General features: G+C 37.0%; 1 protein-coding gene across 1 annotated transcript in view; it reads right to left on the reverse strand.

The window, feature by feature from the left end:
• The window catches only part of MEIKIN (meiotic kinetochore factor), a 172,422-nt gene that overhangs the window by 45,236 nt on the left and 102,549 nt on the right, over positions 1–24,637 (reverse strand). The window contains exons 10-11 of the mRNA XM_037800912.1: positions 21,209–21,289; positions 18,161–18,283 (exon numbers count right to left, since the gene is read on the reverse strand). Coding sequence (XP_037656840.1) covers positions 18,161–18,283; positions 21,209–21,289 — 204 coding nt within the window. The remainder of the gene's footprint in view (positions 1–18,160; positions 18,284–21,208; positions 21,290–24,637) is intronic.

The following is a 24,637-nucleotide window of genomic DNA, read 5'->3' on the forward strand; positions in this document are numbered from 1 at the left end:
TGAAAGAGTTTGAGTAAGATTGCTGTCAGTTCTTTCTGGAAAGTTTGGTAGAATTCCCCTGTGAAGCCATCTGGCCCTGGGCATTTATTTGTGGGAAGATTTTTGATGACTGATTGGATCTCTTTGCTTGTGATGGGTTGGTTGAGGTCTTCTGTTTCTTCTCTGGTCAGTCTAGGGTGTTCATATGTTTCCAGGAAATGGTCCATTTCCTCTACATTATCCAGTTTGTTGCCATACAGTTGTTCATAGTATCCTCTTACAATTTTTTTAATTTCTTCAGGATCTGCAGTTATGTCACCTTTTTCATTCATTATTTTGTTTATATGGGTCTTCTCTCTTTTTGATTTTGTCAGTCTAGCTAGGGGCTTGTCAATCTTGTTGATCTTCTCAAAGAACCAACTTTTGGTGCTATTTATCCTCTCTATTGTTTTTTTGTTCTCTATATCATTTATTTCTGCTTTAATCCTTGTTATTTCTTTTCTTCTACTTGGTTTAGGATTGGTTTGCTGTTCATTTTCTAGCTTCTTCAGTTGATCCATTAGTTCTTTGATTTGGCTCTTTCTTCCTTTTAATATATGCGTTTAGTGTGCTACAAACTTCCCCCTCAGCACTGCTTTGCTGCATCCCATAGGTTTTGGTATGTTGTGTTCTCATTTTCATTCGTCTCTAATATTTAGCAATTTCTCTTGCTATTTTTTCTTTAACCCACTGATTTTTAGGAGTGTGTTGTTTAACCTCCAGGTATTTGTGAATTTTCTAAGTCTCTGATGGTTACTGACTTCTAATTGTTTTCAACTGTGGTCAGAGAATGGGCCTTGAATAATTTCAATCTTCTTAAATTTATTGAGGCTTGTTTTATGTCCCAGCATATGATCTATTCTGGAGAAAGTTCCATGAGCACTAGAAAACTATGTGTCTCCTGGTGATTTGGGATGCAATGTTCTGTATATGTCTGTTAAATCTAATTCATTTATCAGATTGTTTAGGTTTTCAATTTCCTTATTGCTCCTCTGTCTGTTGATCTATCTAGGAGAGAGTGATGTGTTGAAGTCTCCCACAATTATTGTGGAAACCTCAATTGCTTCCTTTAGTTTTTCCAGTGTTTCTCTCATGTATTTTGTGGCACCTTGATTGGGTGCATAGACATTTATGATTGTTATTTCTTCTTGTTGAATTGCCCCTTTTATTAGTATGTAGTGGCCTTCTTTGTCTCTCAAAACATCCCTGCATTTAAAGTCTATTTTATCTGAGATTAATACTGCTACACCTGCTGTCTTTTGGCTGTACCTTGCATGAAATATTTTTTTCCATCCGTTCACTTTCAATTTCTTTGCGTCCCTGTGTCTAAGATGAGTCTCTTGTATGCAACATATTGATGATTCATTTATTTTGATCCATTCTGCGAATCTATATCTTTTAATTGGGGAGTTTAATCCATTTACATTCAACGTTATAACCGTGAAGGCATTTCTTGAATCAGCCATCTTATCCTTTGGTTTATGTTTGTCATATATATATTTTCCCCTCTCTCTATTAATATCCTTTATTGTACCCATACCGAATCTCTTTAGTACTGAACCTTTCTCCAAGTCTCTCTGTCCTTTTTTTGTTTCTCTGTCTGTAGGGCTCCCTTTAGTATCTCCAGTAGGGCAGGTCTCTTGTTAGCAAATTCTCTCAGCATTTGTTTGTCTGGGAAAATTTAAGCTCTCCCTCAAATTTGAAGGAGAGCTTTGCTGGATAAAGTACTCTTGGTTGGAAATTTTTCTCACTGAGAATTTAAAATATATCATGCCACTGCCTTCTTGCCTCCATGGTGGCTGCTGAGTAGTCAATACTTAGTCTTATGCTTTTTCCTTTGTGTGTGGTGAACTGCTTTTCTCTTGCTGCTTTCAGAACTTGCTCCTTCTCTTCCGTGTTTGACAGTGTGATCAGAATTTGTCTCGGAGTGGGTTTATTTGGATTTATTTTATTTGGAGTAAACTGAGCATTTATGATTTGTGTATTTATGTTGTTTAGAAGATTTGGGAAGTTTTCCCCAACAATTTCTTTGAATACTCTTCCTAGACCTTTACCCTTTTCTTCCCCTTCTGGAACACCAATGAGTCTTATATTCGACATTTATATTATCTATCATATCCCTGAGGTCCATTTCGATTTTTTCAATTTTTTCCCCATTTTTCTTTTATGCTTTCATTTTCCATTCTGTCATCTTCCAGGTCACTGATCCATTGTTAAACTTCCTCTAGTCTTGTACTATGAGTGTCCAGAATCTTTTTAATTTGGTCAACAGTTTTTTTTAATTTCCATAAGATCATCCATTTTTTTATTTAGTCTTGCAATGTCTTCTTTATGCTCTTCTAGGGTCTTCTTGATTTCCTTTGTATCCCGTACTATGGTCTCATTGTTCATCTTTAGTTCTTTGAGTAGCTGCTCTAGGTGCTGTGTCTCTTCTGAACTTTTGATTTGGGTGCTTGGGCTTGGGTTATCCATATCGTCTGGTTTTTTCATATGCTTTATAATTTTCTGTTGTTTTTGGCCTCTTGGCATTTGCTGAACTTGATAGGGTTCTTTTAGGATGTGTAAACCAATTGAAGTCCTTATCTCTATCAGATCTACAGCTTCGTGGAGTATACTTTCTCTAACTAACCAGCAGGTGGCGTCCACGAGCCACCTGTTCTCCACAAGCCAGTTCTCCCTGCTTTTGCCTTTGTGTGAGTGGGGGAGTGAGTCTTGTGGGGTCCAACTGGTGTACCAAGATTGCGTGTGTAGCTGGTTGGTGCCCGCCCTGTATATGGGGCGTGTTTTCTGGGCAGTCAGGAGGGGGTGGCCTCTAACAATCAAATCTCCCTGGTGATCCTGGAGTTTTTAAAGCTGCTGCAATAGTCTAATCCTTCAGTTCGAGTCCTGATACAGTTTGTCTCTGCCACTGACCACAAGTCCTTGGTATTGGCATATGGTTCCTGAGACTTGCAAGTGGGTGCCTCTTCCAGGCCGTGCACCCCCTGGTCCTCTGTTGAGGGATGACTGTGCTATGTCACAGGTGAGTGCCGTCCTCCCAGGGCGGTTCTGGGCTGCTGGGCTGTGTAGGGAGGCTCCCAGTCTGCTGCAATGATGGCTGAATGGGGCTTTGTTAATTCACACAGCTCCACCTTCCCAACTCTGGGACAATCAGCTGAGGTTACAGGGAAGGCTAATGTCCACGCCCAGTTTTGTGGAGTGTGCCTGTTATTTGAAGCACTTCCGTCACACTGGGTTGTCTGGGGCAGCTCTGGGCTATGGGGCTGGCGATGGGCAGGAGTGTTTCCTGTCCACCAGGATGATGGCTGTGAGCGGACACCCCCCTTTTCTTGGGAAGTTGTGGTGTTTAGTGAATTTTCTCAGCCACTGGATTATGCCTTTTGTCTCAGAGCTCTCTTAGTTCTGCTCTTGTCTTGACCTGCCCAAAATGCAAGTCTTTGAAGCTTTCTGTATTGGGCTTCTTAGAGTAATTGTTTTAGAAAAAGAAAAAAGGATTTAAAAAAAAAAAAGGGCCCTCCTCACAGATCTAATGGGTTATTGAAATGCTAAGAGACAAAGCAATTAGGGGCATTAAGAAAAGGTCCACAGGGCAGAGAGATTAGCTTTTCTTCGGGATATGCATATGAGCCTGAGGGCCTGAGCTGTGCCCTTCCCCTTTCTATGTTCACCAGAACTCCAAAAATCCTCCGCTTTTATTTTGGAGTTTTTCGTGTTGTTTTTTTCTATGTCTTTCTCCTCTCTGCTGGGCTGGCTACTCTCAGATTCTCTGGTGTCTGGTCTCAGTCTATCTATGGTTGGAGTTTGGATCAGTAGAATGAGTTTCCGATAAGGGCTGCCACTGCAGTTCTCCCTTCTCCTTCCTGGAGCTGACATCCCCTCCTCCCACGGGACTGAGCCTGGCAGGGAGGGGCGCGGGTCCCCTGGCCGCAAAAACGTACAGATTTCGCTGATCTCAGCAGTTCCACGTTTTCATGAGTGTTGTATGAAGTATGCCCAAAGTCAGATTGCTCTGTGGTGTCCAGTCCACGCAGTTCCTGGCTTTCTACCTACTTTCCTGGAGGAGTAACTAAAACATACAGCTCACCAGTCTGCCATCTTGCCCCACCTCCCTCTGTCCTGATTTGTTAATGTTAGCAATTGACTGCTAACTGTTAGCAAGATGACTGTAGGAGACCTCCCATTGTCTACTTCTCTACAAGTAGGGTCATGGCTGAAGCTTGTGTCTTGTGTATCATCAGGAACAGCTTCCTGAAACTCAAGTTAATATGGGGCTGAAGGAGAGTTGACAGAGTGTAGAGAGGTAAGTGCTTGATTACAGCTTTTGATTAGCAAATTTGATTGCTGGAGCTGGGCTCTGAGCACAGCCTCTGTTTCAACTCACCCTAGGCAAAGGTGGTGGCAGCCATTGTTTCAACCATCCCAGACAGGGGTAGTGGAGACTTAAGGATGTTGCACTTCCTCAGGGGTATGAGAAATAGTTAATTGAAGGGGTGCATTTGCTGGGCAAGCCAATAAAGCAGAGCATTGGGAAGCCATCTGAGATTTTGGCATCCTTCCTGAACCACTCCCCAGGGCACTTTAGGAGTTGGTCTGTGCCCCCTTTGTGGATCTCTGGCTCTATTTCGGCTTGGAAGAAAATACTTGGGTAATTCCTGTCCAGCGTGCCCCTCCTTTCAGAATATGCTCTCCAGGTAAAAGCAGCTTGAGATAACAAAAGGAGTGTAAGAAACTATAGAGATGGAAAGTCTAGGGCAAAAGTCTGCCAGCTTCAAGCAAGCGGGAGAGGGAGGTGAATCTCCTGGGAAACAGTGTATAGTCACACTCCTGTAAACAGGGGGACTCCAAAACAACTAACAAGCAAAAGTACAGGAGAAGACTGAGGCCTAGAAAAACAGGGAAAACTCTACATACTGTATTCACCTTGGATAGACCTTCCCAATAGGAGGGCTGAAGCTCAAGAAAATCTCTTGTCTTATCACCAGCTGATTACAAAATCAGGAAACAGACATCACAGGGAATAAATCCCCGAGTTAACATTTTAAAATATTAAAATGTATAGTGTGTAACAAGAGTACGAGACAAAGAAATAGGAAATGATGGGGTAACTGAGAGCTAACTGCTTGTGCCTACTAACTTTCTGATATTTGTAACATAGTCAAGAGCTAATACATGTAACTTTTGTAACTCACTGAACTGTAACCCAAATACCTTGATGCTTTGGTTTGTAACTATAACTGAGCAGCTTCATAATAATCTTGTGACCCTGTAATTATCTCGTTCTGTAACTTAAAAGCTTGTGATCCTGCTACTAGCTCCCTTAATGTTTATTAATGAAGAAACCTGAGTCAACACACCCTAATTTCTAGTCTATCTTGCTATATAGCACCAGTTCTAATGAGAACTGGCCTGCCTGACACGCACAGTAATGTCAAATATCAACTTATAGTGACCTATGCCTCATTACAATACTAAAAACCATGCACATCATCGTGTTAGGGCCACCATTTTCTTCTATGCATCCTATGATCAACCACGTAAACTATCTGCACATGCTTAACAATTAGGGTATTGCTAATCTTATCATCTCAAGCAACTTGACTCATTATTATAAGCCTGCCTGTGTCAAAATGCTATAAAACTGTCAGAACCTCTCCAGTTCAGAGAGACAGATCTGAGGCATGCAAGTCTCCTGTTCCCCTTATGTTGTGCTTTGTAATAAAGGTTTTTCTCTCTTTGGAACCTTGGTGTCATAGTTTGGCTGTTAGGCACATCAGGCAGCATGCCCATGTTTTGTATGGCAACAATGGCCCATCCAAAGGAAGACAATAATAAAAATATAAACGCCAGAGAATAAAACCAGAATGTGGACATATTGAACAAAGCCTTTTAAAAAATGATCTTAAAAATGCTCAAAGAGGTGAAGGAAAGTACAGAGAAAGAACTAAAGGATATTGCGGAAACAATGAATGAAGAATATGAGAATCTTAGCAAAGATTTAGAAACTCTAAAAAAGAACCAAACATGACTACTGTAGTTGAAGTCCACATAACTGAAATGAAAAATGCCCAGGAAGGTTTCAAGAGAATTTTGGAGCCGGCAGAAGAAACAATCAGTGTACATGAAAATTGCAATGAGTCAGCCTGAGGACCAGAAAGAAAAAATAATAATTAAAAACAAAAACAGCCTAAGACACCTGTGGGACACCATCAAGTGTACCAAAATATGCATTATAGGAAATCACCCAGAAGTGGGATTACTGGGTCATACGGCAATTCTATACTTAACTTCCTGAGGAATTGCCAAACTATCTTCCACAGTGGCTGCACCATTTTAAATTCCCACCAAAAAAGTAATTTTCCCATTTCTCCACATACTCACCAGCACTCATTTTCATTTTTAATAATAGCCATTCTATTGGGTGCAAGATGGAATCTCACTGAGGTTTTCATTTGCATTTCCCTTATGGCTAATCATATTGAGCATTTTTTCATGTGATTATTACCCAATTGTATATTTTCTTTGGAGAAATGTCTATTCAAGACTTTTGCCCATTTTTTTATCTGGATTGTTTGTCTTTTTGTTATAGAGTTGTAGGAGTTCTTTATATATTCTGGATATTAAACTCTCATCAGATATACAGTTTCCAAATATTTCTTCCCATTCTGTAGTCTGTCTTTTTACTTTCATAACAAAGTCTTTGATGCACAAAAGTTTTTAATTTTGATGACGTCTTGCTCGTGCTTTTGTTGTAAAGTCTAAGAAACCATTGCCTAACACAGGGTCCTGAAGATTCTTCCCTTTGTTTCCTCCAAGGAGCTTTTTTGGTTCTTATATTTAGATCTTTGATTCATTTTGAGTTAATTTTTGTATATGGTATGAGATAGGGGTCCACCTTCAACTTTTCAATATGGATATCAAGCTTTTCTAGCACCATTTGTTAAAGAGACTTTTCTTCCCAATTGAGTGGACTTGGCACACTTGTCAAAAATCAGTTGGTCATAAATGTGAGGGTTTATTTCTGAACAATCAGTTCAATTCAACTGGTCTATATATCTGTCCTAATTCTTTTAGTTGCTGTTGTAATTGGAATTTTTTTCTTGATTTCCTCCTCACATTGCTCATTATCATTGTATAGAAACATTGCTAATTTTTGCATGGGGATCTTGTCCCCTGCCACTTTCCTAAATTCATTTATTAGCATAAGTAGCTTTGTTGTGGATTTTTCAGGAATTTTCTGTATATAGGATCAAGTCATCTGCAAATAGGGAAAATTTTACTTCTTCCTTTCCAATATGGATGTCTTTTATTTCTTCTCTTGCCTAACTGCTCTATCTAGAACTGCCAATACAATGTTGAATAACAGCAGTGACAGTGGGCATCCTTGTCTTGTTCCTGATCTTAAAGGGAAAGCTTTCAGCCTGTCACACCATTGAGTATGATGTTAGCAGTGGGTTTTTCATGTATGCCCTTTATCATCTTGAGGTTTCCTTATATTCCTAGATTTATCAAGAAGGTATGCTGGATTTTTCAAATGCCTTTTAAGTGCCAACTGGTTTTCTTTACTTCATTTTCTTATGTGATGTATTACATTAATTGATTTTATATTGTACCACCCTTGCATATATAAATCCCATATGATCATGGTGTATAATTCTTTTAATATGCTGTTGGATTAAGTTTGCTAATATTTTGTTGAGGATTTTTGCAACTATATTCATAAAGTACAGTGGTCTGTATTTTCTTTACTTGTGGTATCTTTATTGTTATTAGGGTGATGGTGGCTTCCAAGAATGAGTTAAGGAGCATTCCCTCCTCTTTAATTTTTGGGAATTGTTTAGCAGGATTTGTGCTAATTTTTCTTGGAATCTTTGGTAAAATTCTCAAGTGAAGACATCTGGTCCTAGACTATTCTTGGTTGGGAGGTTTTTTTAATTTTAATTTCTTTCTATTAGTTTGTTGAGATCTACTTCTTGAGTCAGTGTAGGTAGTTTACATGCTTCCAGGAATTTCTTCATTGCATCTAGGTTTTCTCAGTGTTGGCATAGTTACTCAAATATCTTTGTATAATCATTTTTATTTCTGTGGTGCAGTAGTAACATTCCCCTTTTCATTTTTGATTTTAGTTATTCACATCCTCCCTTTTTTTTCCATTGTCACTTCACTAAGGGTTTATCAGTTATATTGATCTTTCCAAAGAAGTGATTTTTTATTTTGTCAATACTATTGATTTTTTTTTATTATTCTCTATTTCATTTATTTTCATTCTAATATGTGTTATTTCCCTCTTTTTGCTTGCCTTGGGTTTAGTTTACTCTTCTTTTTCAAGATCTTCCAGTTCTGAGGTTAGGTCTCTGTTTTGAAGGTTCTTGTTTTTTTAACGTAAGCATTTAAAGCTACATATTTCCCTCTCAGCCTGCCTTTGTAACATCCCCTAAGTTTTGGTATGCTGTGCTTTTGTTTTTATTTGTCTCATGATATTTCCTAACACCCGTTTTGATTTCTTTGACCCATTGGTTCTTTAAGAGTGTGTTTAATTCCAACATATTTGTGAATTTTCCATTTCTCCCTGTTATTGATTTTCTGCTTTGTTAATTGTGATCAGAGAAGATACACTGTATGATTTCAAATTTTAATTTATTAAGACTTGTTTTGTGACCTACCATATGGGTCTATCCTGGAAAATGATCCACGTGCACTAGAGAAGTATGTGTATTCTGTTTCTACTGGGAGCAGTGTTCTATATACGTATGTTAAGTCTAGTTGGTTTATAGTAGTGTTGAAATCTTCTATTTCCATTATCAATCTTCCATTTCAATGTTCTGTCCATTATTGAAAGTGGTGTATTAAAGTCTCCTACTATTAACGTAGAATCGTTTTTTTTTCCTCCCTTCAAATTTGTCAATATTTGCTTTGTACATTTGGGGGCTCTGTCATTTGGTGAACATATATTTAAAAGTACTATTTTTTCTTGTTGAATTGACCCCTTTATCAGTAAATGGTGACTTTCTTTGTCCATCATAACCATTTTTTACCTAAAGTCTATTTTTTCTCTGATTTCAGTAAAGCTGTCCCAGCTCTCTTTTGTTTACTATTTGCATGGAATATTTTTTCATCTTTTCTCTTTCAACCTACTCATATCTGAATTTAAGGTGAGTCTCTTGAAAATAGCCTATAGTTGGGTCATGCTGTTTTATTCATTCTAACAGTCTCTGCTTTTTTGACTGGAGAGTTCAAGTCATTTACCTTTAAAATAACTACTGATAATGCAGACTTTCTTCTGCCATTTTGCAATTTGGTCTTTATAAGTCTCAGACTTTTTTTACTCCTCAATTCTTCTGTTAATGCACACGTTCATATTTATTTGATTTTTTTGTACTGTACAATTTTGAGTCCCTTCTGATTTCTTTCTTGATATATTTTTCATATATTTTCTTTGTGGTTACTAGAGAGGTTAAATTTAACATCATTAGTCTACAACAATCACATTTGATTCAATATTCTCTTACCTTCAATAGCATACACTCACAATCTTCCTATATCTTGCCATCCCTCACCTTTTTGTTATACAAATTATATCTTTATACACTGTATGTCCAAAACCATAGATTTATCATTACTTTTTGTGCATTTTAAAATCTATAAGAAGTTAAAAATAGAGTTACATCCCAAAAAATACAATAAAATAGTCCTGTAATTTATAATTACCCATATAGTTACCTTTACGGGAAATCTTTATTTCTTTATGCCACTTTGATTTACAGAAGTCTTTTATTGCTTTATGTCTAATTTACTTTCCTTTCAGTCCGAAGAATTCCCTTTCGTACTGATTCTAGGGCAGGTCAAGTTGTGATGAAATTCCTTAGCTTTTGTTTATCTGGGAATTTCTTAATTTTTCTCTCATTTTTGAAATAAAGTCATGCTGGATATAAAATCCTTCACTGACAATTGATTTCTTATAGCACTTTAAATCTTTCATCCCACTGATTTCTTGCCTCCATGGTTTCTGATGAGAAATTGGCAGCTAATATTATTGGGACTCCCTTGTACATACTCACTGATTTTTTCTTGCAGCTTTCCGAGTTATCTCCTTGTCCTTGGCACAGACAATGTGACTACTATGTGTCTGGGCATGGTTATCTCTGAGTTTATCCTCTCTGGGGTTCACTGGGATTCTTGAATGTGCATATTCATATCTTTCATTAAATTTGGAAAGTTTTCTGCCATTATTTCTTCAAATATTCCTTCTGCCCATTTCTTTCTTTCTTCTTCTGGGATCCCATAGTGCATACATTGGTACACTTGACGGTGCCCAACAGGTCTTTGAGGTTTTGTTTGCTTTTTTAAAATTCTTTTTTCTTTCTACTACTCAGCCTGAATCATTTCAATTATCTTGTATTGGCGATCACTGATTCTTCTGCCAGCTCCAATGTCCTACTGAAACCCACTAGAGAATTTTTCATTTCAGTTCTTATGTTTCTCAACAGTAATAGTTCTGTTTGTTTCCTTTTTAAAATCTCTATCTCTTTATTGAGATTTTCATATTGTTCATTCATTGCTTTTTTTCATATTCTTTAGTTCTTTCTCCATGTTTTCCTTTATTTCCTGAGTATATCAGGAAATATCAATTTTAAAGTTTTGTCCAAAGTGTGGTATTTATCCTATTCCTTTGAATGGGCCATTATTTCCTGTATATTTTAATATTTTCAAGTGCTCACTCTAGGATTTAGTCCCTGAGCTGTTTTTTCCGTAAGTTTATCCAGCAGTGATATAACAGCGTTTTCTTGGAGTGTCAGGACGTAACAAAAACAAATGCAAAAAGCTCCTTTCACACTCTTAGCAAATTGGCTCTGCTTTGGATGATGCTCTCCTTCAGAACTTATCCCTCCCATCAGGAAGATCAGCCCAAGTCAATCATGAAGACCAGGGTCCTCTCCCTTTTACCTGAGCCTGCATGGAGGTTGCTTTTTGTCCTGGGCTTGTGCTTGCTCATGGACTTAGTGATTCCTCCATTTACAGGAGTTTGAATGCCCCTTCTTCTCCCTATGATATAGACTTTCACCCTCTCCTGGATACTCTATAATTTTATGAGGTAATTTTTGCCTGAGGCCATTTAGACTTAATTATTTCCTTTTTTAAAATTTTTTATTTATTGAGATTGTTCACATACCATACAATTATCCAAAGATCCAAAGTGGTACAATCAAACAATCAACTGCCCCTGGTACCATCACACAGCTGTGCATCCATCATCACAATTAAATTTTTTTTCAGTTTTTAGAACATTTTTGTTACCCAAGAAAAGAAATACAGACAAAAAAAAGGAAACTCAAATCCTCCCATACCCCTAACTACCCCCCCCCATTGTTGACTCATAGTATTGGTATTGTACATTTGTTACTGTTGATGAAAGAACGTTAAAATACTACTACCTGTAATTAGTTTGCAGTAATATATTTTTTCCCTATATGCCCCTCTATTATTTTTCTTAAGTCTCAGAATAGTATTTAATTTTCAGATATTTATGGTCATCTTATTTGATATCACAAAATAGTGGCCATGTTATAAATTTTACAGATGAGGATATTGTTGCACTATTCTCACCATACATAGGTTGCAGAATAAATCTGAATACAGATCAATACTTCCCCTTCTTCCTCCTTTGTATATTTACAAGCATGCCTACACATAACCCTTGCTATTCAAATTATTTTTATCTGAAACAAGGAACTAAATGCATTGAGATAATTTTGTTTTGTTCATAGGAATTCTCACTGTAAACTATACAAGCTTAGGGATCAGAGAGGAAATAGATTTTTTTTTTTTTTTGCCAAACCCTCTATCTGAACTCAGAAGCTAAAATGGTTCAGTATTTTCCATTAACTATGCAATAAATAGCAAATCTTGGGTCCACAATTAATATTCTTTTGTTTCAGTGTATGAAATAGAAGTTAGTAATTGCCACTTAAATTTAGTGGTTCTATGACTACCATAACAGATGTCTCTCCATATATAAATAGACATTTTCACCAACACTGCTCCCTATATGCCTTTGCTCTATATATCCCATGCCTATCTCCAGACAATGACATCTAATCTACACCAACCAGTAATACATAATTGAGAATATACATTTTTCAATGGTCTCAAAAAGTATAAGAGTATTCCTTTGGATTTTCAAAAGAAGTCTATATGTGCAGACTTAAATTTAATTGTTTTTAATTATTCTTAGTCTAATTCTTGTTTTATCAATTAGGAAACTAAGAGTCATCTTATGAGTTAAGTGAGATGACCACATTTACAATCAGCAAGTCAGAAAAGTGAGGCAAGTATCTTCATCTTCTGACTTCTAGTGTTTCAGAAAGAATGCCATACCATAAACCTGAGTTATCCATTTGGAATAGAGTGAAAGAAATGGTAGCATGGAATAGGATGTGATACTAAGTATGTTTTCTCCTTTATAATGTCACCATTCTGCAATGTCTGTTTATTGCTCTCTGAAATACAGAATTAAAAATAATTTAATACAGTGTTGTGTCTTATGATGACTATGATGACAATAAAGCCAAACTTATATTCAGTGGTCACTACATGGCTTAAAAAATGCATCTTCATCTAATATTATGGAACCTTTCTCCATATCTCTCTCTCCTTTCTTTGTTTCTCTGTTGGTAGGGCTCCTTTTAGTATCTCAAGTAGGTCAGGTCTTTTATTAGCAAAATCTCTCAGCATTTGTTTGTCTGTGAAAAATTTAAGCTCTCCCTCAAATTTGAAGGAGAGCTTTGCTGGAAAAAGAATTCTTGGTTGGAAGTTTTTCTCTCTCAGAATTTTAAATATGTCATGCCACTGCCTTCTAGCCTCCATGGTGGCTGCAGAGTAGTCACTAGTTAGTCTTATGTTTTTTCCTTTGTATGTGGTGAATTGCTTTTCTCTTGCTGCTTTTAGAACTTGCTCCTCCTCTTCAGTATTTGACAGTCTGATCAGAATATGTCTCGGAGTGGGTTTATTTGGATTTATTCTATTTGGAGTTCACTGGGCATTTATGCTTTGTGTATTTATGTTGTGTAGAAAGTTGGGGAAGTTTTCCCCAACAATTTCTTTGAATACTCTTTCTAGACCTTTACCCTTCTGTTCTGGTTTGCTAATGCTGCTATTGTCCACACCAGATATTGTTGCATGTGCACGCACTGCTGGAAACACTTCCCATTGCACTGGGTTTTTTGCCGCAGCTCAGGGCTGTGGTGCTGGCGCCGGGCAGGAGTGTTCCCAGCCCGCCAGGAAGATGGCTATAAAGGGCACGGTTTTTTCCCCTTTTGGCTAACCTCTGCCTGCCTCACTCAGAGACAATTAGCAGCGGGTGTGCAAAAGGCTATCATCCACGCCAGATACTAAGAAATACTCACAGGTTGTGGAGACGCCGTTCCTGCCGTGCTTCCCTGCGCAGTTCTTGCTGCCATATCTGCAGCTGTTTTGGGGTTTTTAAAAAGAACTAGTCCAATTCCAAATGCCAACCCATGGTTTCCCCACACTGCATTGTGGCTGCCAGATATTCAGCAGGCTTACTCACTCACTTCAGAATGCAGACTCCCAGTTTCACCAAGTGCACGGTCCATGTGGATTTAGCAGACCTTGTCCAGCTGGTACATTGCTGGAACTGGTGTTCTGGGTGACTTTCTGGCTTTATCTAGTATTTTTCATGGAGGTGTTTTTTTGTCCTGTCTCTTCTAACTGCCATCTTCTGGAGGTCTGGATCCACAGTTTTTACTTACAGATTTTATCCTGTGATCTCAGGTATTCCTCCCAATTCAGGTTGGTGTATGATGAGTGGACAGTCACGTTTGTCTCCCTTCCCCCCGCCCTGTTATTCTGACTTATTTACTAGTTGTTTCTGGTTTTTTTTTAGTTGTTCCAGGGGGGCTACTTGGCTTCCACTCCTCTCTATGCCGCCACCAAAGATCCTCCTTAATTATTTCTTATACTGCCTTAGCTATCTCCAAGCTGCTTCTCGGCCTGCAGGGCAATTTCTGGGAGGGCAAGCCCCAGAATAGTTTCCTGGTTCAGTCTTTCAGGTTTCCACCCAATAGAATGGCACTGACATATATGTACCCCAGTACACACATAGGGGTTACTCTGCTCTCTAAATTGGGCCAGGTATCCATAATGGGAATGCTGGCTGGCTCCACATCACATTAGGGAGAGGTTGGGGGGGGGCAGGAAACTAAAAACGGCAACACAATCTTTGCATATCATTTTCCAAGCTGTGTTTTCTTGATTTGGTACCTGCCCAGTTACTGCAACTCTTTTATTATTTTCTGGAGCTTTAGGAAGATGGCTTAGTCAGTTTTGTTAGTTGTTCAAAGATTCTATCAGGGCATGGCACCCTAGAATGTCTTACACCACCATCTTCATTGACTGGAAGTCACTCTCTCCAATCTAGACGCCACAGTTCAGTATCACTCTCTTGCCAAGAGTCTAAATTATTTTGCCTTTTTGTCCATCCAACCCACCTGCAGCCAAAATCTAACTATAGATCAAGGTAACTCTCCTTTCTTTAAAGCCTTATTGACTACTGAGAGTTCCTAGAGAAAAATTAATAGTTCCAAAAACTTCTGCTTGCTTAGGTAGAATAACAGGACTGGATTTACTTTTCCAACTGAAACCATGAAAATAAATGAGACAATAGTCTTCATGACAATGGAGAGCAGACAACAAAAGACCTGAGAAATGGAAAACAAACAAGGCGCGCCCTACAATTGCCCAGTTTACAGCCTTGAGAGAGTTTTCAGTCTGTAGTACAGGGAGGGGGAACTGTGGCAGAGTCCAGCAGTCTCCCTGAGTTGAGAAAATGGAACTGAGAGCCCAGGAAGAGTAAGGCAGCTAGAGCTCATAGGGCAGAGTACCAGAGAGAAAAGAACTGCCCAGAGGGAGAAACCCAGAGGTATGCAGAGCGTTCCTCTTGAGTATTCAGTAGAGTACTGATCAGCATATGCTTGTGAGGAAACAATATGAAGCCAAGTAATGAACTACCTGAAAGGATTGGCAGGAACAATGCTGGCACTTTCGCAGGACTGAGAACAGTGCCTGGTCCTACCAGCCATATCTCAAAATTCATAGGATATTGAGGTGAATAATCAGGAGGGTCTTGCTTCAGCAGTGGGGAATAATTTCCCCTAGACTGAGCATGGCTCTAGACCTGCCTAACAAATCTTACTAGCAAAACTTGAAAGAATCAAAATTTCCAAGTAACAAGTACATCACAGAACAAAGCTCAAGAAGATTTATGGAAATATAAAAATACCTAACAAGGTAAAATTCACAATGTCTACCAGTGAATCAAATATTACCAGGCAGGCAAAGAAGTAGGAAAATATGACCAATAAACAATTAATTGAAACTAACCTGAACTGGCAGAGGTGTAAGAGTTAGCAGAAAAGGACATCAAAATAGTTAACAACTATTCTCCATAGTTCTATAAAGTTAAATAGAGACATGGAAGGTATTTTAAAAAGACTGAAATGAAATTTCTAAAGATGAGAACCACAATTTCTGAGATAAAAAATACACTGGATGGAATTAACAGCAGATTAGACATTGTAGAATCCTAAAAGTTTATGCACCAAATAACAGAGCTTCAAAATACATGAAACAGAAAATGACAGAACTGAAAGGAGAAAGAGAAAAATCTATTCGTATGGTCAGATATTTCAATACTCCTTAAACATCAATAGAACAAGTAGGCAAAAAAAAAAGAAAAATCAACAAGGATACAGTCGATATGAACAACAGTACCAACCAACTTGACCTAACCAACATTTATAGACCACTCCACCCAATAAAGGAATATATATTGTTCTCAAGTGCAAGAAGAACATTTTCCAAGACAGACCATATTCTGGGCCATAAACAAATCTCAATACATTTAAGGTGATCCAAGTCACATAAAGCATGTTTTCAGATCATAATGGAATGAAATTAGAAATTAATAACAAAGATATCTGGAAAACTCTTACTATTTGAAAAAGTAAATAACACACTTCTAAATAACCCACAAATCAAAGAAAAAGTTAAAAAGGAAGGTAGAAAGTATTGTGAATTGCATGAAAATGAAAACACAGAATATAAATGTTTGTGGAATATCATTAAATATGTAGTTGTTTGAGCTGTTTATTGGTGATTTCATGGTTTAAAAATGACTCCTAAGCATAGTACTGAGATGCTGTCCAGTGTTCCTTAGCACAAGAAGGTTGTGATGTACTTTAAGGAGAAAATAAGTGTAGTAGTTAAGCTTCATTCAGATATAAGGTATACTGCTGTTGGCCATGAGTCCAATTGTAAAAAATCAACAAGGCTTATTAAATAAGATGTCTTTAAACAAAAACACACATATTGATTGATTGATGAAATGTTGTAACCAAGGTCTTAAAGGAACCTAACCTTTTATTTCCCTTAGAAGCAAGGGTTCAATATTCATTAATTCAGTGTTTATGGTGACTTTATACAAATAACTACTGCAAAGAACAAGAATCAACTGTACTTTAACAGTGAACAACTGAATGCTTTTGCTCTAAGAACAGCAACAAGGCAAAGATGTCTATTCTCACCATTTCTATTAAACACTCTACAGGAGGAGGTTCTAGCTAGTGAAATCAGGCAAAAAAAAAAGGCATGCAGATTGGAAAGGAAGAAGCAAAACAGTTTTTATTTTCACAGATGAGATAACTGCCTATGATCTGATAGAACTTCAAAAAACTACTAGAACTAATAAGTAAATTTAGCAAGTTTGCAGAATATAAGACCAATATACAAAAAAATGTATTTCTATATACTAGCAATGAATAATTAGAAATTGAAATAAAAAGTAACATTTACAATAACATAAAAATATGAAATCCTGAGGAATATTTGCTTTGCACAGTAAAATCTATAAAATATTTCTGAGAGAAATTAAGAAAGACCTAAATAAGTGCATATATATACCTTGTTCATGGGTTGGGAGATTGACAAGTGCCTCAAACTCAGAATCTCTTTTTCTACAAAGGCATTCCTTTTCTTAAATTTCTCATCTTAAAGAATGATACCACCATTCATCCAGTTCTTTCAGGAAGTTAGGTGTCATCCTTGATTCCTTCTCCTCCCCATTTCCAATCACCAAGTCTTAGAAGATTTACCTTTTTACCAGCACTCAAATTCATCCACTTTTCTCCATTCCCACTGTCATTCCCATAGTTCAGATCACTATCCCCTCTTGCCTGTACTACTCTAACATAGTCAGTTACTCTCATAACTACTCTACTCTAACTCCTCTTTGTTTCCAGTCTTCTCTTACAATCTGTTCTCCACCCTGGAGCCAGAACAAACTATATAAGAACATCTGATATCTTTCTCCTATTTACAGTCCTTCATCGGCTCCCCTAAGGAAAAAATCAAAATTCCTTATCATGGATTACAACATCCTTTAGGACCTTGGTCCTTGCCTAACTTGACAATCTCATCTCCAGCTTTCTCCTCAACATCCCCAACCACTACCCTCACTCCCCAGGCACAGTGAAAAAGTCCAGCTGCACTGAACTACTGCACTTCCCTAACATTAAATAAAGCCTTTTTATTTTTCTCTTTTTCTCTCTGCCTCTTTCTCTGTTTCTCTGCCTCTGACTCCTTCTCTCTTTGCTCCCACTTCCCTTCTTTCTTCCTCTTTCTTTCTTCCCTTCTATTTTTCTGCCCTTCTCTATTCTTTGGCTCGTTCCCTCTCTCTACGTCCCCTCTCCACCTCCATGTTTCTTAGAATCATCAATTTTATGTTATCTGTATTGATGGAGCACAGTACTTCCATATATTCATCTTCATACAGTATGCTTTATTTGAAGTTGTTGACCACAATTTCTAAGACAAAAACTGATTTTTAGATTGGAGTAGGATAATTCTGTTTCCTCCAGTTTTTTAATACCCCAAGTCCTGACAATACAAGATATTTTGGCTGTGACAGCATAATATCCTTTATTTTGGGATTGTAACTGATAGCTGACTCCACGTGTAGATGATGTTGGCCTCAACCGGGTTATAAATCTCTTGAAGTATATTCATATCAAAGTATCTCATAAAAATAATTGTTTCTTTTAGTAATTAAAAGAAAAATTGAAAATACTACCTCATTTGAAGTATTTTCTTGCGAACTTGACATAGGAACAATTTCACGTGAATTAACATAATTGCTGACATTTGGAAACAGTTCTTCTTCTAAAGATGCTTTTTGCACTGAGGACAAATCAATCTATGAAAGAATAGATTACTCTTTCGTAAAGTTAAATGTTTCAAAAACAATAATTTTTTTAAGTAAAGGAAAAGTTGAAAATATTGTCTCATTAGAAGGATATTCTTGTGAACTTGACATAGGAACAATTTCATTTAAATCAACATAAATTTGACATTTGGCAAAAGTTCTTCAAAAGATGCATTTTTAATAGAGGACAAATTAATCTATAAAGAAGAACATAATACTCTTTTGCTTTAAAGTTATTTTTAAAAATAGGAATTTTTTTTACTGTAGTATCATTAATAAGTACAAGCACAGTACAGAACCACTTAATTTTTTTATTCATTCAAATAAATACCTATCAAGTGCCTAATAGATGAAACTCATCTACATAGGAACATTACTTCCTGGAATAATTTTCCCTGTTCTCTGTTTAAACGAATTTTAACCTTCTCCATGGTTCTTTCCGTGCTTTCTTCTTAGCTATCCACTGAAAACTAGAGACTTTCAAATCTCTGTCTCTAATACAAAACTCTCTCCTGAGCTCCAGATCCATATCTCTATCTGGTTACTAAAACCACTACATATGACTGCCTCAAATTCAAAATATCTAATACCAGACTCATTATCCACACTCCTTAGGTGGGGACTCCAAGAAGCTTTGCATTTGACCAGCTAGATGTGAGTGGAGTAATTTGGCCTGGCTCTAGATTAGGTCACAAGAATGGGTGCCTGGAATGGATTATCAGCTGCAATGGGGGTCTGCCCTTGCCTCGTTCCTTTTCCTCTTAGTAGGAGAGAACAATTTCATGCCTATCCATGTGTAACTCAGAACAATCTTAGGAAGGTCCATTAAACTGAGACCCTGGAAAATGAAAATCTCCCAGAAGTACCCAAGTCAATTAGTCTTCCCTAGGATTGGCCAGTTGGGTCTTACAATTCATACCTGATGGGAACCTACATGTCTCATTTGATGACAGCAAGCTGTGGAATGAACCAAGGACAATTCGTCTCAGACTCATTTGGTAATAGAATATGGGCTTTAAAATGTCAAATCAGTAGTAAGTATTCTCAAAGTATTTTTATTTTATTTATTAAATGATGCTGTTTACCCACAGAATGGGAAAAAATATTTTCAAATGGTATATCTGATAAGGGCATAGTATCCAGAATATATAAAGAACTCTTAAAACTCAACAATAAAAAGACAAATTACACAATTAAAAAACTGGCAAAGGTTTTGAATAAACATTTCCCTAAAAAGATATAGAAGTGGCCAATAAGCACATGAAAAAATGCTCAACATCGTCAGGGAAATGTAAATCAAAACCACAATGACATATCACCTCACACTCAAAAGGATGGCTATAATAAAAAGACAGATAACAACAAATGTTGGCAAGGATGTGGAGAAGTTGGAACCCTCATACATTGCTGCTGGGAATATAAAATGGTGAAGCTGCTTTGAAAAACAATTTGGCAGTTGTTCAAAATGTTAAGCATGAAGTTACCCTATGACCCAGCAATTTCACTCTTTCATATACTGAAGAGAAATGAATGCATATGCTCACACGAAGACTTTTACACAAATGTCTGTAGCTATATTATTCATATTAGCCAAAAAGTGAAAACAACCCATATCCCCATCAAATGATGAATGGACAACAAAATGTGGTATATCCATACACTGGACTATTATTCAGCCATAAAAAGGAATGAAGTTCTGATACATACTACAACATGGATGAATCTTGAAAACATTATGGTTGGTAAGTGAAAGAAGCCAGACACGAAAGGTCACATGTATTGTTTGACTTTATGTATGTGAAATGTCCAGAACAGACAAATCTATAGAGACAGAGAGTACATTAGTGGTTTCCAGAGACTGGAGCGTAGGGAGGAAGCAATGGGAAGTGACTGCTAATGGGGTGATGAAAGTGTTCTAGACTTATTGGTAATAGTTGCACAATCTTGTAAATTTACTAAAAGCCACTGAATTGTAAACTTTGAAATGGTGAATTTTATGGAATGTGAACTATATCTCAATAAAAAAGATGCTGATAGTTGTAAAATAGTTAATAAATTAGTTTTGTAGGGAAAAACTCATTTTGGTACATTTATTCCTGAACTATAAATTTTTAACCCCAAATATCAAATAGGAATAAATAAAAAATGTATATATTGAAGCCAGTCATTTTTTGGGAAAAGTACTAACTTTACAGCACTGGAAAGAGTGTTTATGAGCAGAGTATTAACAAAACCTTTTTCCCTAGCATAGAAATCTGATCTTTGGTTAACTCTCTAACTCTGATCCCCTAGGAATCTACTAAGGGAAAGAATGTTAACTGTGTTAGCATGCAACATTGTCTATGATAAAAATGACACCTGATTATGTTAAATTGTATCGGGACCAGAAGGAACTATAAATGCAGTATATATAAATAAATACTAAAAAAGACACCATAATTTGGGTTTCCCTGAATGAAGTGATTCTTGTAATTAGGCACGGCCCTTGTCGGGACCCTGGAAGCTATGTCTATGTATTGGTATAAAAGACACTGACTCCTGTGAGAAAGGTGGTTCCCACACTTACTCAATATGTATCTCATGTCCTTGTGCCTCAGCTGTCCCCAGACTTCTATATAAGCTGCTACATGAACTTCTGTGAGGCCTGTACCCATAAAGAGGACTACTTGATGTTGTCCTATTGTTTAGCTGAATCAAAGAAGAACCCTGTTTTGTGCTGGGGTATTATAATCTTTCTCTCTTACATGTATACCAGTGTATAGAGTACATACTTTGAATGAAAGTGTGTTTGTGCAACATAAAAATATAGACACTATTCTCTGTAGCCAACATTCCCGATATAAAAAAGTGTAGAAAAATAGAAAGGCAGGGGGAGTCAGAAAACAGACAATACAAATGCCAAATGCAAAAACTTACCACAAAACCACCAGTATGTGAAGATGGAGTACTTGTTAACAGGCCTCTACTTTTCTTATCAGGAATAGTGGAATTTGTTATCTATAAATGTTTCATGAAACAGGGGAATTGAATAGCAGAAAGATATGAGCTACTTTGGTACAGTGAAACCACAACTTAAAGTTAACAGAATAGAGCATATTGTGTCATACTAATAAAATCTTTAATCTGTTAAATTTTAAACCACCAGATAAATAACTAAAGAATTTGCTGGATCAAGCTAGGTCAAATAACTTCCAAATTTAATGTGGTTTAACAATTATATGAGAATACTTGGGTTGACATTATGAAAGCATTTTGAAGTAGGAAATGATGCTTTGGTTATCTCTGTTAATTGCTAAGAAAGATATTTTACTTTCAGCATTTGTTTAATTCCTAGTATATTATTGCACTTTTGATGGAAAGGGATTATAGGTTATTTCTGGAATGGTAAAAACATATATGTTTTATAAATAAATAATAAAATATTTAATAATATTTAATAAATAAACAATTAAAAACATAACAAGGGTAATTGTTTAAAATACATAAGATTAAATGTTCATAAATATTTTCATTTATGGAACATCAAAGTTAAAGAAATCATAAAGTAGAATGCAGACTCATTTCCTTTTTCTTGACTATGACAAGAGGCAGAGAGTCAGAGCAATAGGCAGACAAAAAGCAAAAGAGAGCAAGAGACAGAGCAAGGGGAAAAAGAGACAGGATCAGAGAATCAGAGTTCTACTGCAAGGAGTACAATTAGCCAATAGCCTTCAGCTGAAAATCTTTAGCATTTATGTCAGATTTCAAGCCAAGTCCATGCTCTTTACAGGCAGCCCCTCTTCCCATCAATATCTGAACACACCAGAGGTAACAGGGCATAATCATTTTTGCCCAACATAAGACTCCTCTAATGAGCAATCTTTGTTCTAGAACCCCCAGTTGGGTTGGGCAAGATTTTGTCAGATCTGCACTGAAGACTGAGGCTATCTCTGCCCAATCCTGCTTCTTCCCTGCTTTCCTTTCTCGGGTATTATTCCCTCCAATAAACCACGTGCACTTCTAATTCTGTCTCAATGTCTGCTTCCCAGTGTTCTCAACTGACACAATTGCCAAGTGTCAGACCGATTTTAGCCTGTATATATTAAGTAGCTTCCTGCATTTTTTCCTAGATTTACTAAGAAGTTATGACTAAGTATTCCCAATAGGCGCATTTTCCTTTTTATGTATTTCTAAGACTTATCAGGTTAATAAAAGGCTAGTGCTTACCAACACAAGTTCCATGGGCTGAAGCAGCAGAATTTTGGTAACTGAGCTACCTACATGCTTTTAAGAGCAAACCTATGATGGGATAATGGAATCTTGATTCTTAGATGATGGGAATTTAACTTAGTTTGAAAATTTTTATCTCTAGGATCAGAGTCTCAGTCTGAACTAAATTTATAATCAAGAAATATATTTCATAGTGCTAAAAGACATTTCCAATACTTCTCTGACATCTTATTTTTTATTATACTGTATTAGTTAGGGTTCTCTAGGGAAACAGAATCAATGAGAGGTGTTTCTGATTATCAAATTGTAAAAGTGACTCACACAACTGTGGGTATGCACGAGTCCAAATTCTGTAGAGCCGTCAACAAACTGTCAACTCCAAGGAAGATATCCGATGAACTCATCAGGAAATGAACCGGCAACTTCAACGGAACTCCTCAGGAAATGAACTGGAATCTTCGAGGAACGTGTTCGATGAACTCCTCAGGAAACGAACCGGCAACTTCAATGAACTCCTCAGGAAATGCTTCACTGGGCAGCCGAAGAAGTGAAGGTCCTCTATCTGTCTTGCTTATAAGTCTTCAACTGATTAATTGGATTAAATCCAGCCAATTGCATTCTCTCATTGTGGAAGACACACCCTTTGGTGAGTCATCAGTCACAGCTGCAGTCAATTGACTGATGATTTAATAAACCAGCCTGTTGGTTTATTAACCAGCTTTAAAAATCCTCACAGCAACTGTTAGGCCAGTGTTTGCTTGACCAGACAGCTGGGTCACCTGGCCAAGTTGACACATGAACCTAACCATCACATATACCTTATGTTTTATTCCTTTAACTTAAAAAAAGTTTTAGAGATACATGTATTTCTAGAAAAAGGTTTTCTATATATTTAAAGAAAACATTTATTGAAAACCAAACTAGTATTAAGTCTATCCAGCCCCAAACATTCCCTTACCACATTTAGGTAACATCTCTCAAAAAGTTTTTTTGTAAAAAGAAAACAAATGCTAATGAGGCCTATTTATCAATATTTAAATTAAATTTTAGGGAAAACACTAAATATATTTATATAGCTGTCTTTACTATGCAGTAATCTGCATTTAAGGAACAAAGCCCACTCCAAACCATCAGGAAGCCACGACTACAAGACAGTGTGTTGCTTTACCAATTAACCCCCTTATTGAAACTGCAGACTGTTTGGTGACTGCTTACTGCTTACCCTCAATTATGTACTTTGTCTTATACTTTCAGTTTGTATTAGTAATATTTTTCAAAGTTTAAATATATTTAACATAAAATGGAGATGGGCAGTTTGAGTTGGGTCTTGAAAGAATGACAAGATTTTGAGTTGGGGTAGGAGATTGAGTGGAGGGTAGAGAGAGGAAAGGGGAGGAAACCAGAATAGCTGTAAGGTATATGTTTTAGTTTCCTGGGTATTAAAACAAATACCATGAAGTAGGTTGGCTTACAACAGGAATTTATTGGCTCACAGTTTAGAGACTAGGAGAAGTCCAAACTCAAGGCATTATCAAGGCAATGCTTTCTTTGAGAAGACTGGCATTCTGGGGCCAGCTGCCAGCTACCCCTGGTCTTTGGCTCTTCTGTCACATGACAATACATATGGTGGCCTCTCCTGGCTTTTTCCTTCTCTTCCAGTTACATTGACTTTTAGGTTCTGCCTGTTCCATCTGCATTTCTCTCTCTGTGGCCTTCCCTATAAGGCCTTCAGTAATAGGATTAAGACCCATCCTGATTCAGTTGTACCACATCTTTTTTTTTTTTTTTTTTTAATCATCATTTTATTGAGATATATTCACATACCACGCAGTCATACAAAACAAATTGTACTTTCGATTGTTTACAGTACCATTACATAGTTGTACATTCATCACCTAAATCAATCCCTGACACCTTCATTAGCACACACACAAAAATAACAAGAATAATAATTAGAGTGAAAAAGAGCAATTGAAGTAAAAAAGAACACTAGGTACCTTTGTCTGTTTGTTTGCTTCCCCTACTTTTCTACACATCCATCCATAAACTAGACAAAGCGGAGTTTGGTCCTTATGGCATTCCCAATCCCACTGTCACCCCTCATAAGCTACATTTTTATACAACTGTCTTCGAGAT

The sequence above is a fragment of the Choloepus didactylus genome, chromosome 13 (genome assembly GCF_015220235.1).
Source record: "Choloepus didactylus isolate mChoDid1 chromosome 13, mChoDid1.pri, whole genome shotgun sequence".
In the NCBI taxonomy this organism is placed as follows: domain Eukaryota; kingdom Metazoa; phylum Chordata; class Mammalia; order Pilosa; family Megalonychidae; genus Choloepus; species Choloepus didactylus.